The sequence below is a fragment of the Arabidopsis lyrata genome (genome assembly GCF_000004255.2).
Source record: "Arabidopsis lyrata subsp. lyrata unplaced genomic scaffold ARALYscaffold_3, whole genome shotgun sequence".
Classification (NCBI taxonomy): domain Eukaryota; kingdom Viridiplantae; phylum Streptophyta; class Magnoliopsida; order Brassicales; family Brassicaceae; genus Arabidopsis; species Arabidopsis lyrata.
The window spans coordinates 22,912,332-22,929,848 of NW_003302553.1; the positions used below are offsets into that span (position 1 = coordinate 22,912,332).

Genomic DNA, 17,517 nt, shown 5'->3' on the forward strand with positions numbered 1-17,517 from the left:
AAATAAAAGTGAATAAATATAGTGATAGAGAATAGATATAGTGATAAACAATACAAACAAAATTCTAGAAACATGAAAATTGCCTAGATACACAAACGTGGGCCACCACAAAAGATAAGATTTCAAATAAGACAACTAAGGGAAATTATAACGTTTCAGAAAATTTAATGTTATTACTTATTAGTTAGCTAATTGACATCTTATATACTAGTTAAAAAGACCAGTAATTGTCCATTAATAGTTGTGAAAGAGAGGGGTTATAAAATTTGGCATTGGTAGTTGTGAAGTATCCGAAATTGTCAAGCGTCGACCGCTCGGGAATTGTCACCAGTCGTCTTCTTCAATCTCCATACTTCAACCACCATGAACATCAAGTTAGTAACTTTCACTTTTTTTCTTAATGAAATCTTCTTCCTATTTGTATCCGTCCTCGTCTTCTGCGATTCATCCGAATCAAGTTTTACTCACTTTCGTAGTGTTAAGGCCAATATTTGTATGTTGACAAAAAAAAAAAAAAAAGGCCAATATTTGTATATTTTCCTTTCTGTTGATAATTTCAACTCTACATTTGCATTTAAATCGTATACAATCATTTCGGTTTAAACTCAAAATGTGAATATTTGTACAGAATCTAAAGACTATTGGCTATAAGGTCTTGCAGTACATCTTTAGTTTTTCTATTCTCACAGTTTGACATAAAATCAAATTAAGAATTAGTAAGCCACATGTTTCTCTGTTTTGAAGATGCATTTCTTATGATTTTCTTTAAAATTTGTACTAGTAATTTTGTGTGCATGTGTTTCACTGAATGTTCATATATAGAATGGGTAAGCTTTATGGAATCTCCATTTCTCTCATCCTCGTCAACTTAGCCACGATGATGCAACGAGCAGACGAAAAACTCATTCCTTCGGTTGCCAAAGAAGTGAAAGAAACATTCAATGCAACCCTCTCTGATATTGGATACCTCACATTTATAAGAAATATTGTTCAAGGACTTGCCTCTCCTTTAGCCGGTTTATTTGTCATCAGTTATGACCGCCCAACAGTTTTCGCAATCGGTAGTTTCTGTTGGGTCTTATCAACTTTTGCAGCTGGAGCTAGCCACTACTTCATTCAGGTTTTGAGATTATATATTGCTTTTAAGTTTTTTCTATTACAACTTGAGCTCTTTGGAACATACAAGATTATTTCTTCAACTAAAGTAAAATCAAAGGGTAGAATCGAACTTTTTTTTTTAATGAGAATTTCAAGTTTTAATTCAAAGCTTTTTTTTTAATTTTTATTACAACTTGTTCCTTACAAAATATAAACTATAAAATATGTCCTTATTTGTATTGCAACTATAAAAATTAGGATTAAAAGAATAATAAAAAGCTCTAATATAGTGACTTCTTACCATTTATTTTAAAAAATTAACATGATTGTTATGATTAAACCCCATCTCTTATCATATCACCACTTTTACTGCTATCGTTTACTCCTAATTTTCCCTTTTTTTTTTACCATCTTGTATAAGTCATCAAACCCCTATATATAATATATTGGGATTTGATCTTGTTTTCTTGGACCAGGTTACCCTTGGTGTGGCACTCAATGGGTTTGGACATGCGATTGTTTACCCAGTGCTTCAGTCGATAATTGCGGATAGCTTTAGTGATAGTTCGAGAGGTTTTGGTTTTGGTCTATGGGGTCTCATTGGTACGGTTGGAGGTATAGGGGGAACCGTCGTGCCAACAATCATGGCTGGTCATGATTTCTTGGGGACCCCAGGATGGCGATGCGCCTTTATATTGATGGCAACGATGAGTGCGATCATCGGGGTTCTTGTTTTTTTCTTTGTCACTGACCCGCGGACAAAGAAAAGTAGCAGCTTCATTTCTCATGCTCATGAACGGTAATATAAAGCTCTATATTCTTGATAGCATCAAAGTGACAAAAGTTTTTTATTGTCTTTGGTTTTGAATTAGTCATGCGGTTTTGTAGAGATGAACTAATGGTTCATAAAGCAAAGAACTATGATGCTTCAACAATTATGAGCTCGGTTTGGATGGAATCGTGGGTGGCCATAAAAGATGTAACCAAATTACGAACATTTCAGGTCATCGTAGTGCAAGGGATCGTGGGTTCGGTGCCATGGACTGCAATGATTTTCTTCACAATGTGGTTCGAACTTATTGGTATGCGCATTCATTCTCATATTTTTCCCTAAAGAGAACCGACCCAAAACCCAACCTAACATATTATTCTATCCAAAGATAACGTCTAACCAAACCAAATCTTTGTTACTACTAATTAAGGCATAGGAGAGATAATCTTTTATCAAATTTATCTAATAAAAAAACAATGTCATATTTGGAAAAGGAAATTTCAATAATTTTAGCTAAAAGAGATGAGAACACCAAAAACTATTATATGTAAAACCATGCTTTTAGTAATTTAAAACAACAAAAACATGCTCTTAGTTCTCAAAACGTAATAATATCTTATTTTTCAGGTTTTGATCACAATAAGACGGCAGCTCTAAACGGCGTATTCACCACTGGACATGCAATAGGATATTTAGTCGGAGGAATAGTCGCAGACAAAATGTCTCGTATATTCCCAAACTCAGGCAGAATAATGTGTGCACAATTCAGCGTTTTCATGGGCGCTATATTCTCCATTATTCTTTTAAGAATGATCCCACAGTCCATTGACAGTTACTACATCTTCTTGGTCACTCTTTTTCTAATGGGTCTAACCATAACTTGGTGTGGACCAGCCATTAACTTTCCTATCTTAGCTGAGATTGTTCCTCCTAAGCATCGAACCATGATCTATGCCTTTGATCGTGCACTCGAAGGATCTTTGTCGTCATTTGGTGCTCCTTTGGTTGGGATTTTGTCGGAGAAAATGTTCGGATTTGACTCAAATGGAACTGACTTTATTAAAGATTCTGGTCGTGCAGCCGAGGCGTTGTCCAAGGGGATCTTCTCAATGATGGCTGTCCCGTTTGGATTGTGTTGTCTTTGTTACACACCATTATATTTTCTTTTTCAGAAAGATCGAAAAATAGCTAGAACTCCGAGTTCAAGGGAAATAGAGATGATATGAGAATTATCTTGTTCACAATAATTAAAGCTGTCTCGGCCAGTAATTTTTTTTAACTATGTACCGGTGAAACAATCAGGTTTTCATGTTTATTTTATAAGAAAATATTACATTATCAAATGTTTATGTTGTTTACCTATCTATATTTTCATTTAAAAAATTTTACATAGCAATAAATCATCAACCAAAAGGATGTTTCAAATTTACCAAATAAAATCGTGCTCTTTAACTAAAAAATAAAATATAATTGTGATCACAAGGTAAAATAACCATTAACCAAGTTCGAGTTTGGTTGATCAGATTTTAAGTTTTACTATTTTCTAGAAACAAAATTCTATATTTCAAATTATTTACCATTCAAATCGCAATCAAAACACTGTCACATACTCACATACATGTGCAGTATGTATAATATTAGGTGTGCTCTCTTTAGAATCTCACTATATATAAAAAGATGCATGTAATGGGAGACAGATACCAAACTCTATGTAAGCAGAACTAATGTAATTAAAATAATTTAATGTAGGGGTGTAACACCCCGGTTTCACGAATATGGTAGTGAATGCGGACAGGTTTAAAAGAATTGATTTGGAGTAGTTTCTTTTCGGTCAACTGTCCTGAGAGAACTCTACAGTTAAGCGTGCTTGAGCTGGAGTAGTTTCAGGATGGGTGACCATCCGGGAAGTGATTGTCGGAACTGTGTGAGTGAGGACAAAACACAGGGAAAGATCATGTGGTGATTTGTAAGGTCGGTAAACAAGTCTTTAAAGCCTCCCGGAAGTAGCGAACCGACCGTCGGACATGGGTGGGCCCATGGGTCCGAGAGAAGATGTGGGGCCCATTAAGAGAGGTGTGGCGGTCGGGGCGTTACAAGTGGTATCAGAGCTGAACCCAGGCGAATGTGGAGTCAAGAGGGCTCACACCGCTGGGGGTGACGGTCTTGGTGCGCAACGAGGATGTTGTGATCTATTCGTGGGGGTGAATTGTAACACCCCGGTTTCAGGAATATGGTGGTGCATGCAGAGAGGTTTAAAAGAATTGATTTGACTACCTATGTCACCAAAATGCTTTTATCTTTTCGGTCAACTGTCCTGAGAGAATTCCACAGTTAAGCGTGCTTGAGCTGGAGTAGTTTCAGGATGGGTGACCTTCCGGGAAATAATTGTCGGAACTGTGTGAGTGAGGACGAAACACACTAAAATATCATGTGGTGATTTGTAGGGTCGGTAAACAAGTCTTTAAAGCCTCGTGGACGTTGCAAACCGACCGTCGGACACGGATGGGCCCATGGGTCCGAGAGAGTACGTGGAGCCCACTGGTAGGGACGGTCGGGGAGTTACACATTCTCTCTCTAATATTAGTTACAAAAACTAACTTAGCTTTACCATCACTAAGATCTAATTCTCTCGAATCATCATCGATCAAACAACCAACGTAGTATAAGTTCGATTGGTAACACTCTCTAATCAAGATTAGCTTAATCAAATAAGAAACTTTGTTAATGCTCAACATATGAAAAAAAAATTTGGCGGGAAAATTTTGTAGGAAATATTTTTTGGCGGAAATTTTTGTCATTTTGTTGTCTTAATTATTTTTCAAATAGGAGTAAAATGGTCACTAAAAATTGAAGGGAAAATTGGAAATAAAGGATATCTACTTAAAATTTGTCCATATACACCTTTTTTGTGAGATTGTCAATTTGGACGATTTTACCCCTACACCCTAATTTAATTGTTTTTTTTAAAAAATAATCATAAAAACAGGTAGATATACAAGAGTAGAGGTGATTTGAAGTATAATTTTTTAGATTTGGTTTAAAAAAAGTTGATTTTTTGATAGATAAAGTTTCATCTAATTTTGGTAGAACACGTTTTCTAGAGTTCTGCGAAACTCAGAATGTGTATTCTGCATTTTTGTACATGTTCTACATATTTTAGATTAGATTTATGTTCTGAGAATTTTAGAAATCCGAAAATCAATAATCTAAAATATTTAGAACATGCATTCTACATTTTTCTCTATGTTCTAAATGTTTTAGAATAGACGTTCTAATAATTTCTACATCTTCTGCCATCATTAGAAATTGTAATCTACGTTTAGAATGTAAATTCTACGGTATTGCAGATTTCGATTTCTGTAATTTTTAGAATGCTCTAAATATAGAAAGTAAATATTCAGAAAAGGAAATAAAATATTTTTTTAGATTACGATTTAAATGATTATTTATTGTTTAGATTACGATCTACAAGATGTAGAAGTTGTTGTCTACGGTTTTTAGACTAAGATTAAAACCTAAAACGTTTTTTAAACCCTAAAAAGCTACACGTCTTAATCCTACACGTCTTAGTCCACCACTTTCGTTTCTAAAAAGCTAAGAACACGTTTTCCTTCAAATTTTCCCTTTTTTGATCAACGATTTCTCGATGCACATCTATGTAAGGAGTGGTGTGTGGAGATTGTATAACAAGAAAGAGTGGAGATTTATCATTGATGAAAAAAATCGTGGGAGATTGTTGAGTTTGGAAACGACTACAACTTTTGAAGAGTTACAAGCGATTGTTGCAGAAGACTATGGAATAGAACAAAGTACAGTTGATGTGGAGTTAAGTTACTTACCCACGGATCTTAGCTTGGATTGTCCTCCTGTTGTAATGATGAATAACAGACAGGTTAGTAATTTCCTTTCTTACTGTAAAAGGAAAAATACGATCAAGTTATGTGTGACGTTTAATGGTGGAGATAAAGATACAAGGAATAAAGAAAAATTTGATCTGAATAAGGAACCCGACGCTGCAAGTAATGGAGATGATGATGTTAATGTCGACGATGGAGATGATGATGTTAATGTCGACGATGGAGATGATGATGTTAATGTCGACAATATTTTGTCATCATGGGGTGTGAAAGAAACTAGAAAGAATGCCGATAGTTTCAAAACTCCAAAAAATGCTATTGTTGGTCACGGACTCGGATCGTCGTCACAGTATTCTTGTGTGAGCCAGGGTCAGTATTTCAGAAGCAAAGAATTGTTACAGTCAACCATGGAATTGTATGCGATGAAGTATAACTGTGACTACAGGATTACAAAGTCTGATACAAAACTGTGGTGTATACGATGCTTAGATGTTGGCTGCAAGTGGCGACTTCGAGCTGAGCGTTTAGAGCGGTCTTCTTATTTAAAAATCAACAAGTATATGGGTAACCATACATGTGCTCCTACCAAGAAAAGTAAATTCGGTCGAACACCTTCAGCAAAAACGATTGGACATATCATTATGCATAATTATGAAGGTGTGTTGGAAGGACCTAAACCGAATGATATCATCAATCTTATTCGGTCACAGTATGGACGCGAGCTTAATTATTCGCAGGCGTGGGAGTCTCGTGAGTATGCAGTTAATGAAGTCAGAGGAATTCCTGAGAAAAGTTATGGTAAGATACCAAAATACTTGTACATGCTACAAGCAGCTAATCCCGGTACGTATACAAATTATGAAGTTGATTGTGATGGTAGATTCCAATATCTATTCATATCTTTTGGTCAGTCAATTAGAGAGTTTTACAAGTCAATTCGGAAAGTGATTGTTGTTGACGGTACGTTTTTGAAGAGTAAATACAAAGGAGTTCTTCTGGTTGCTACATCCGTAGATGGTAACTCTAATTTGTATCCAATCGCATTTGGCGTTGCTCGTTATGAGAATGATGCATCATGGGAGTGGTTTTTCTTGCAACTTAAGACACTCATAGCGGATGATCAAGGTTTAGCTTTTGTGTCAGATAGGCATTTGTCGATCAGTAAATCGCTTGAAAAAATCTATCAGTTAGCTTCCCATGGTATTTGCATCCACCACTTGATCGTTAATGTTATTACATATCACAGTGGAAGGGGTGTGGCTGGTATGGTTGCAAAAGCGTCTAAATCCTATAGAGTTACTCAGTTTGAGAAGTTGTTCGAGGATATTTGCAACATCAGTCCAGGGATTGGTGCATACTTAGACGATGCTAATGTTGAAAATGGGCTCGCTGCCACTTTCCGGGATTTAGATACGACATTAACACCAACAACCCTGCAGAATCAATCAATTCTTCTTTGAGATCACCTAGAGAGTATCCGATAATTCCTTTGTTAGACAGCATTAGGGAGATGTTGACACGTTGGTTTTATGAGCGAAGAGTATTAAGTCAAAGCAAAAATATCCGTTGACTATTGAGGTGGAGAAAAGATTTCTAGAAGAATAGAGAAAGGTAAAATTTTTAAACTTTATCCGATTACTAGTAACAGATTACAGGTTAAAGCAAACGGGATCGACTTCGTCGTTGACTTGGAAAGAAGAACATGTTCATGTGGGAAGTTTGAGATAGGGAAACTTCCTTGTAGACACGCTATAAAAGGAGCTTATGGGATAGGCAAGTGTATATACCCATATGCTGATGATGTGTATACCACTGCCACTTGGAGATCGTTATATGAGGAAACTATTAATCCAATTGGTGTTCCCGAAGAATAATGGCGTGTCCCAGAGGAGGTTGCAGCTGCAATTGTGTTACCACCTGAAACAAGAAGACAACTTGGTCGGCGAAGAAAACGAAGATATGAAACGGCTGAAGACAAGATAAAAGCGTCACAACAATCACAATTGTCAAAGAAACATAGGTGTAGTCGTTGTGGAAAAGAAGGCCATAATCGAACAACATGTGACATAGCTATATGATTAAGGTTTGTCTAACTACTGGTTGTAATCTTAAATAGAGACTTTAAAAATTGTCTTTTGCTAACGGTTTTGTTTTTAGTTTATAGGATTAGAAAGCAGCTTCAAATTATGAGCAGCGTCTTCAAGTCCTTTTTTGCGTTTGTGATCGACTTGACAAGATAGTCAAACGAATGTAAATCCCAAGGATACGCCCTTAACTTCTCAAGATCCATCACCAATTTGATGTAATGTACTGGAATAGCTTTCTTCTCATCTTTCGCAATTACCAAACCAGCAATCACATACAAATAGACAAATCTAATCCTATCTACTTTACCCCACTTGTGAACTGCTCCTAGATGCGTAGACATCATCGTCTTAATGCATATCTTCTCCTCTCTTTTCAGCAACTTGCTCCAAAACCCCTTATCATCTTTCCAAGTATCTAAATCATACTTGAAATCATCATTGTATTTCAGCCCAGTCACTGCGTAGAACTCTTGCAAAGAAAATCGGAGAGGCTTGTTTCCAAACACAAACCAGAGCTCATGCTGTTTTCTTGTTACCAACTGCCTACATATTGGGCTATGCACCAGACGACCCGAATAATGTAAACCATTTTCGTATATGGCGAAGACTTGTGCAAACAGAGGATCAGACTTCACTTTCTTATACTCTAGTGGCAAAGCATCTTTGATTTTCCTAAGTATCGATAATCTGCAGCTGTTGTTAATTTTCTCAACTTCAAGCTCTTTACCATGTCCGAAAAGGAGCTTGGGAAACTCCTTAGTAGTGGGTGCACATAAAAAACAAACATATGTAAATAAAACCATTCACAGTGATGACTAATTATAGTGCATAGTTGCAGTTAGCAAACAAAAATTAGTATGTTAAAGTACCTGATGTCTTACTCGTGCTTCCTAGATTGTTTTCCATTGATAACCTTTGATGTAATGTAGATCCAAAACCTGAAAATAGAGAACAAACTAGCTTTATCAAATATTTTAAGTTATTAAGAGACAAAACACTTGATATAAAAATAAGACCCTGTCTACCAAAAAAAGACCTTTAACAACGTGAAACTTTCCTCAATCTAAATTTTTACATATCCCATTATCACAGTTTGAGGCATGTATATCTCACTAAATGGAGACATCTACAAGATTATACACAAAGATGATTCAAAGAGCTAGAGGACTTAATAAATCAATTAGCAATTAAAATTTGGAGTTTTACAATACAAAAATTGAAATCTCTAAACGAGTAACACAAATTCAAAGAACATAACCAAAAATATAGAGCAACTAATACACTCCTACGTTTGAGGAGATTATTTTAAGATCAAAGAATGATTCAAGCTAAGCCTTATTCAAACTCAAGCAACGCATCTCCTAACCTTCTTATCTATTTGGTCATTGATGACTCCTATATATTCAAACAGACAAAGAAAACAAACTCTATATACATCATATTGAAACCTCTAATTGAGTTACACGAATTCAAAGATATCAACAAATCTACATTTAAATGTTGTTAGTGTACAGAGAAGAAACAGAATTGCAGAACAACATGTGAAGCCCGAAACAACAATTCTCTGAAATAATCTTCATAAACTCTTTTTAAATCAATGAATTCGAACACAAACACATATACATTAACATGAATCAAAGAGATAGAAGACTTAATCAATCTACATGCAATTGAAATTTGGAATTTTAAAACACACAAAATTGAAACTTCAAATCTGAACTACACGAATTCAAAGAAATTAACAAATCTACATACAAACTGAAATAAACTCTTGCAAATTACACTAAATCGAGAGAACAAGAAGATTCATTTCGAATTTAATAAGAAGAAGACATGATTTCAGTCAAACAAAGGGGAAACTAGAAGACAACAGAGGAGAGAGACGAACCAATAGGAAGCTTCAAGCTGAAATCAAGAGGAAGCAAGACGGCGCCAGACACAGAGACGGCTTTCGAATCGCCGGCGACGACGATTGAAAGAAGACAGAGGAATCGCCGGCGGCAACTAACGTGTTTTTTTTTTCCCGACAGATGGTTTGACGAAAAGAAGAAAAAAAAAAGTCTTTTATTAGGTCTTCGTGAAACACTCTCTTTCATTTGGAGTTTTTGTGATTTTATTATTTCTATTTTAATTTTGTAAAACCAATTAGGAAGTTTTATTTTTAAAATGAAATTTGTGAGAAAATGAGGGTAAAATTGGGTTTTGATTTTTAAAAAACTTATTTGACCAATCTACAAAAAAAGAGGATATATGGACAAATTTTTAAGTAGATATCCTTTGTTTCCAATTTTCTCAAAAATTGAAATACACATAAATAAAAATGGCTAGAAAAGGGAATATTTTTGAAAAAGGATATCGAAGAAAAAATATTTCTAACAATTTCTCTTTAATGTATCAGAAAAGATTGGTATAATGGATAAATATCACAATTGAGTAAGAGTATATTATTTGGTTTAATTTTACCTATGCCATAGTAGTAACTATATTACAAAAAAAATAAAACAGTCTTAAAATAATTCAATTTATCAAAAAAAAAAAATTATAGGGAGACTCACAAAAATGCCCTTTTTTCAATACCTCTTTTCAAAAATGCCCCCTTTGGATGTCCATTTTTAAAAATACCACTTTTATGTACAAAATGACTAAATTACCCTTCTTTTAATAAAAGATATCATAAATATATAAGGAAATATAACAAATTAGGTCCACAAAATACAAAATATTTTTTGGCGGGAAAAGTGATCCCCCAATTTTTCCCGCCAAAACACTTGTAAAAATTTGTAAAACCTTTAAAATACCTTGTAAAATTTTCCCGTAAAATTTTTTTCCGCCAAAAAATTTTCCCGCCAAAAAATTTTTTTTGCGGGAAAAGTGATTCCGCAAATTTTTTGGCGTTAAATTTTTGGCGGGAAAAATTTACAAGGTATTTTAAAGGGTTTTTACAGGGTATTTATAAGGTTTTACAATGTATTTTAAAAGGTTTTACAACGTATTTATAAAGTATTTATAAGATATTATAAGATTTTACAAGCTATTTTATAAGGTTTTACAAGTTATAAGGTTTTACAAGTTTTTTATAAGGTTTTACACAGGTATTATAACTTGTAAAACCTTATAAGTACCTGTAAAAAATTTTTGGCGGGAAAATTTTTTGGCGGGAAAAATTTTTACGGGAAAATTTTACAAGGTATTTTAAAGGTTTTTACAAGTGTTTTGGCGGGAAAATTGCGGGATCACTTTTCCCGCCAAAAAATATTTTGTATTTTGTGGACCTAATTTTGTTTCAAATAAGGGTAAAATGGTCATTAAAAATTAAAAGAGGGCAAACTTAAAAATGGACTCTCAAAAGGGGCATTTTTGAAAAGGTGTATTGAAAAAGGGGCATTTTTAACAATTTCTCAAAATTATAATGCATTTATATTTACAAAGCGCCGGAAAAAAAACAGTCTTAAAATCACTTTGTAAAAGGACTGTTCTATATGAGGTATAAAGTCAAAAGGTTAGATATATATACACTAATCTTTTCACACACTTTATAACAACACCATAAGTGATTTACCCTTTAATCAATTGAATAATTTCAAATTAATCATCAAAAGTTTATAATCTTCTTCTATATTTATACAGATTTACCACTATATTAATTGAAAATTACTAAAAATAAATTTAGATACACATTTTAACTAATTAAACATTTGAACTTTTTGGTAGTAAAAGTCTTACTAAATCACGGAATATTTTCACAATTTGTGATCTTCCAATGAAAATACAACATCAGTAATTTTACTGTTTTCGTACGTGTATTATGCGAATTATAATATAATATAGAAATAGTACAATTTAATAAAATCTAGAAACATGACTTTTTTAAGAAAACAAAAACAAAACCATTAATAAATTAAGATTTCAGGTGCCAGCTGTCTCAAAATTCAAATCTTACTAGATCTTCCTCTATTTTTTAAATATTTTTATCTAATTGTGATTATTATTCAGAACCTAAATATAAGTAGTAAACAAAATAAATAAATAATCCTATTTCTTTTTTCCAATGTATATTTTGTTAAATAGACTATAAATCATATAAACTCTCCCTTCTATGTTGTTTAATAGTTACTTTAAAAATATTGTTTTCTTCATTTCTCTTCACCAGTCGTCTTCATACTAACACCATGAAAATAAAGTAAGCAACTTTCACTTTTTCTTAGTGAAAAATCCTCTTAATTCTCGTCTTCGTCTTCGAATTTTTGCGATCAGTTTTTTTTTTTTTAACTCACTATGATAGTTTTAAGGCCACTATTTGTATCTCTACCTTTCTATTGATTTTTTTTTGTCAATTTAGACTCTGTATTTCAATTTTAATCCTCCCATGAAATAAATTCATTTAAAAACTAAATAGATAAACAATATATTTCTCATTTCTTCACATCTTTCTTACAAATTCTAACAATGTCGTTGTTTTGTGTCTTCATAGATCAGGGACCCTTTATGGAATATCTATTTCTCTCATTATCATCAACCTAGCAACGATGATGCAACGGGCAGATGAAAAACTCATTCCTTCAACTGCGAAAGAATTGAAAGAAGCGTTCCATGCAAAGCTCTCTGATATTGGACTCCTCTCGTTTATAAGAAACATTGTTCAAGGGCTTGCCTCGCCTTTAGCCGGTTTATTTGCCGTCAGTTATGATCGTCCCACAGTTTTCGCATTCGGAAGTTTCTTTTGGGTCTCATCAACTGTTGCAACTGGAGTCAGCCGCTACTTCATCCAGGTTTTATTCTATTTACGTGTAGTATGGAGATTGTATATTAACTTCAACTAATTACCCCAAAAAAATAACTTAAAGCTTTCTTCTATTATAATCTAAACTCTTGCACACCAAAGTTCATACTAATCTTCGAAACATTTGAAGTCGTGTCTAGATTCATAAAATCCCCCAAAAAAGAAAACAAATATATATGTATGGTAATTTTCTTTTACAAATATCACAAAAAATAACGAAAATATCAATTTGTCAAATAAAAATTAAATGAAAGTTCAGACAAAAGTATCTGTCTTTAACTATAATAAAATCACAGAAACGAGAATTGAATTATTGTTTTCTGAGACCTTTTATGTTCTATTAAAAGTGTCTTTTTTTTTTTTAATATAAATAACTAGTGTATAACTTAGTCATTATTTGTAACGAAACATTAATTGAAGAGAAACACTTTTAAAATATAAACCCTATAATAAATGACATTTCTGTGTTCACATATTTTTTTATCAGATATTAAATGGCTTTTCTGTTATAATAAAAAAAAAAAAAAAAGTGACTTTTATAACTATGATACAAATAATTTGGATTTTTTTTTAAAAAGGGTAATTTCTAGGTCATATCTAAAATATAAAATTTCATATTTTATAGTTAAAAAGAAAATACAAAGGTCCCTTTGACTGAATATATATATATATATATATATATATATATATATATAATTTTTATATATATTTTATTTTTCGTCTGGTTTAACATTTTATATTTTTATGAAAATCTGTCAAAGTAAATTCAAATTACTGTATATTGGTCCACTTTTATTGTTGGGCTCAAACCGATCGCACCATAAGTGCCGACCCTGGTTACTTGTACTCTCAAACACAACCCTGAAAACATGTAGAATGGCTAAATGGTTATATAATATATGTATGTGTGTTTGATTGGGATTTGATCCTGGAAACATGTATAATGTATATATATTTGATTGAGATTTGATCTTTCATTTTTTGGACTAGGTAACACTTGGTGTAGCATTCAATGGGGTTGGACATGCAATTGTTTATCCAGTGCTTCAGTCGATAATTGCAGATAGCTTCAAGGAGAGTTCGAGAGGTTTTGGTTTTGGTTTATGGAATCTCATTGGTACGGTTGGAGGTATAGGGGGAACCGTTGTGCCAACAGTCATGGCTGGTCATAATTTCTTTGGAATATCAGGATGGCGATGCGCCTTTATATTGAGTGCCACGCTGAGTGCGATGGTCGGGATTCTCGTTTTCTTCTTTGTCACTGACCCGAGGGAAAAGAAGACTAGCAGCGTCATTGTTCATCACGATGATCAACATGAGCGGTAATATAAATCTCTACATTCTTGATTATATATATAGCACCAACATGACAATAAAGCGTTTTTGCTTATTGTCTTTAGTTTTGAGATAGTTATGTGGTTTTGTAGAGATGAAAACAACGGTGCTACAACGATGGAGAGTCCGAGCTCTTCGGTTTGGAAGGAATCGTGGGTGGCCATAAAAGATGTAACCAAATTAAGAACATTTCAGATCATCGTATTGCAAGGAATCGTCGGTTCGGTGCCATGGAATGCAATGGTTTTCTGGACAATGTGGTTCGAACTCATTGGTATGCATCCTTTCTCTAATTTTCACTTGAGAGAACCCATCCAAAACCCAAACCATATATTATATCTTACATGAATGGTTCATAGATCCTTAACCCCTAAAAGTCAAACAAAACCAAATAATTGTATACTACTTAAGGGATACATTCTAATAACAAAATAATATAAATATATGAATACAACTTTAAGTTTATAACTACATTTCAAAATACATTTGGTATACAACCAAATGTTCATTCCTATTTTACACCATTTTATAAAAAACATATGCTCTTAAACTTCAACAAATAAGCCAAAAAAATCTCTAAATTCACAAAGTTTTTTTTTTCCAGGTTTTGATCATAATCAGGCCGCGCTCCTAAACGGAATATTTGCCACCGGACAAGCAATAGGATCTTTGGTCGGAGGAATAATTGCGGACAAAATGTCTCATATGTTTCCAAACTCAGGCAGATTGATTTGTGCACAATTCAGCGTTTTCATGGGCGCTATATTCTCCATTGTTCTTCTAAGAATGATCCCACAGTCCATAAACAGTTACTACATCTTCTTGGTAACTCTCTTTCTAATGGGACTAACCATAACTTGGTGTGGACCAGCCATTAACTCTCCAATCTTAGCTGAGATTGTTCCTGCTAAGCATAGAACCATGGTCTATGCATTTGATCGCGCACTCGAAGTTTCTTTTTCGTCATTTGGTGCGCCTTTGGTTGGGATCATGTCGGAAAAACTTTTCGGGTTTGACGCAAAAGGAATTGATCATGTTAAAGACTCTGGTCGTGAGGCCGAGGCATTGGGGAAAGGGATCATGTGGATGATGGCCCTCCCGTTTGGATTGTGTTGTCTTTGTTACACACCGTTACATTTCCTTTTCCGCAAAGATCGAAAAAACGATAGAACTACGAGTTCAACGGAAGTAGAGATGGTGTGAGAGCTAATGGTATACTCATCATATTTGTTATTGTTTTAGTAGTTTTGATGTTTGTTATATATTATTTGAGATAAAATTTTATCTATATGATCAAATCCTTTATCCTAATAAAAAGTAAAAACGCAGACTTATGACACAAGAAAATTATATACAAAAATACTAAAACATTTTCATGAATTTTTGTTTGTTTTTGAGAAATACACAAAATCACCAACGTGCTTCCACATGTGACATACGACTCGTTGTTAAGCTACCCAATTGTATAAATCTATGTTGATGATTGTTAGTAAGTATTATTATTTGGTTATATAATCTGGTAGTGAATTGACAAAGAATTGTGCGGTAGATGAGTTGAATGAATATTTATAACAATTCAGAAAATTCCTAAAATCTCTTGGTCCCAATGTACAAGAGTAAACAAGAGAAGTTTCTTTAGAAGGAGAAAATGGCTAAGAAACCGAACCAGAGTCAAACTACATGCAGCGAGGAAATGAGGTTTCGCCAACATGGCCACCCATCATTGCCCTTTTGACATTATTCTCGAACAGCTTCGGGTTATCCCTTAACACCGCTGCTGCGTCATGGTTCAGAGGATCCTCGTAATTGGGTTCCTATGTGAGAAACAAACAAACAAAAAACTTCAGACTAGAAGGCCCAAGAAAATAACATCAATGGAGTATCATCAGTCAGGGAGAATTTGTTACCGTGAAGAGATGGAAAAGACCGTAGATAACTGTGTTTATGTTGAGAACCGGTTTCCAGTCTTCACGCAAGATGTTCAGACAGACGTTTCCTTCTAGATCGATATTCGGATGATACACCTACAACATTGACATTCTTTAGCATTCTGTATAAACATATCAGAAAGATAAACGTTTCGGAAACTGGGGAAAGAAAGCCTAACCTTGGTCTTGCATTTCACTTTGGGAGCTTCGTGGGGATACACATTAGAGACTTGGAATGTGAACACAAATTTACCATTCCTGTTTTTGGTAAAACAAGAACGAATGAGTGTGTTTTGAGCAAATTCAGTGACCCATAGACAAAAGAAAAGATGGAAATTTAGTACACTTACATGTAATATCCTTCATCAGGTTTAATGGTTACTTCAAAGTTCATCAAGTCATTCTTTCCGTTCGGAAAGGATATCTTACAAGACTTTGGCAGGTTTAGCTCCGATATATCTATGCACAAATAAACAGAGATGATTATCAGTTACACCTACTAAAAGACAACATAAAACCCTAAAAATACTTATAGTGCCAACTCTCAAAGTCTAAAGAGATTTTACAGTTTCTTCAACATCAGAAACTGAATAAGATCAGCAACAAAAACAAAACTACGAGAAGAAAGATCGAAACACACCGGAGAGCAACATCAGAAACTGAATAAGATCAGCAACAAAAACAAAACTGCGAGAAGAAAGATCGAAACACACCGGAGAGATTATCAATTACACCAACTAGAAGACAACATAAAACCTCTAAAATGCTTATAATTCTAACACATAAAGAACCAAATTCAACAGAAATCTTTTACATACTGAACAATATCAAAAGCAAAGAGATGATTATCATTTACACCAACTAGAAGACAACATAAAACCCTAAAATGTCTAAGTTCTAACACTTAAAGAACCGAAAATCTACAGAGATTTTACTGTTTGTTCAACATCAGACACTGAATAAGATAACAAAACTGAGAGAAGAAGAGAAAGAGAACCTTTGTGAAGACGAAGTTCACCAGCAGATTGCTTCTTGACAGTAGAAGCTCCTCTTCTGTTAGTATTTTGAGACTCTTCTCTTTGCTTCTCTTTCACTTTGAATAACCCGATCATGATTCTTCTACCTCACACAAAACCAACAACGAACAATTATTCACACATTGAGATATCAATTTCACGGTTCAACAGAACAAATCCGAAGCAGAACAATTACTCTATTTCTCGGAAATTTCATGAATTACACAAGTTTTATTCATCAGAACAGATTCGAAGCAAGAACAATCACTCAAAAACCCTAACGAAATCGAAACTATTAATAAATCCCTAAAAACAATCACGAATCTTCCGATAACAAGAGACGATCGGAGATTCTACATAACCAGATCATCAAAATCGGAAGGAGCAAACGAAAACCCTAAGATACCAAAATCAAAAGAAGAGATCTCAAAAGCTTACGAGTTTCAAATTGTTGAATAAACGAAGATCGAAACAACAACGACGAGCGAATCTCTCTCTATGAATTCGACGAAGAGAGAACGTAGCTTTCTTTCTCTGTACGCTGATTCTGAAAACTCAGAAACCTTTCTGTTGGGAAACTATATAGGAATCATTCTATTGGGCCTAACGAAAACTACATGGGCCCTAATGACCTACGCCGCGTC

The 17,517-nt window shown here is 34.1% G+C and overlaps 3 protein-coding genes and 1 long non-coding RNA gene across 6 annotated transcripts; 2 read left to right on the forward strand and 2 right to left on the reverse strand.

The window, feature by feature from the left end:
* The first annotated feature begins 248 nt into the window (after positions 1–248).
* On the forward strand, positions 249–3,208 carry LOC9320209. Of its 3 annotated transcripts, XM_021030477.1 has the most exons (5): positions 250–374; positions 823–1,120; positions 1,575–1,897; positions 1,987–2,180; positions 2,498–3,208. In XM_021030477.1, exons 1-5 carry the CDS (start codon positions 364–366, stop codon positions 3,094–3,096), a joined length of 1,425 nt encoding a protein of 474 aa, XP_020886136.1. In that variant the 5' UTR covers positions 250–363; the 3' UTR covers positions 3,097–3,208. The 3 variants fall into 3 exon arrangements, with proteins under 3 accessions (XP_020886137.1, XP_020886136.1, XP_020886135.1); XM_021030478.1 differs by having other exon boundaries at positions 249–1,120; positions 1,575–1,866; positions 1,971–2,180; XM_021030476.1 differs by having other exon boundaries at positions 250–1,120.
* Positions 3,209–8,395: 5,187 nt separating this feature from the next.
* On the reverse strand, positions 8,396–9,859 carry LOC9320210. Its single transcript, XR_002333173.1, has 2 exons — positions 9,703–9,859; positions 8,396–8,752 (listed from the first exon to the last, which is right to left on the reverse strand). It is a non-coding gene; the product is annotated as an uncharacterized LOC9320210 (long non-coding RNA).
* A 1,704-nt stretch (positions 9,860–11,563) lies between these two features.
* Positions 11,564–15,380, forward strand: LOC9322251. The gene is made up of 5 exons (XM_002884098.2): positions 11,564–11,994; positions 12,286–12,583; positions 13,585–13,916; positions 14,022–14,203; positions 14,534–15,380. Exons 1-5 carry the CDS (start codon positions 11,984–11,986, stop codon positions 15,130–15,132), a joined length of 1,422 nt encoding a protein of 473 aa, XP_002884144.2. The 5' UTR covers positions 11,564–11,983; the 3' UTR covers positions 15,133–15,380.
* Positions 15,381–15,456: 76 nt separating this feature from the next.
* LOC9320211 (probable NEDD8-conjugating enzyme Ubc12-like) lies at positions 15,457–17,426 on the reverse strand. Its single transcript, XM_002886139.2, has 6 exons — positions 17,312–17,426; positions 16,855–16,976; positions 16,208–16,316; positions 16,037–16,115; positions 15,837–15,953; positions 15,457–15,743 (listed from the first exon to the last, which is right to left on the reverse strand). Exons 2-6 carry the CDS (start codon positions 16,967–16,969, stop codon positions 15,606–15,608), a joined length of 558 nt encoding a protein of 185 aa, XP_002886185.1. The 5' UTR covers positions 16,970–16,976; positions 17,312–17,426; the 3' UTR covers positions 15,457–15,605.
* Between the last annotated feature and the right edge of the window lie 91 nt (positions 17,427–17,517).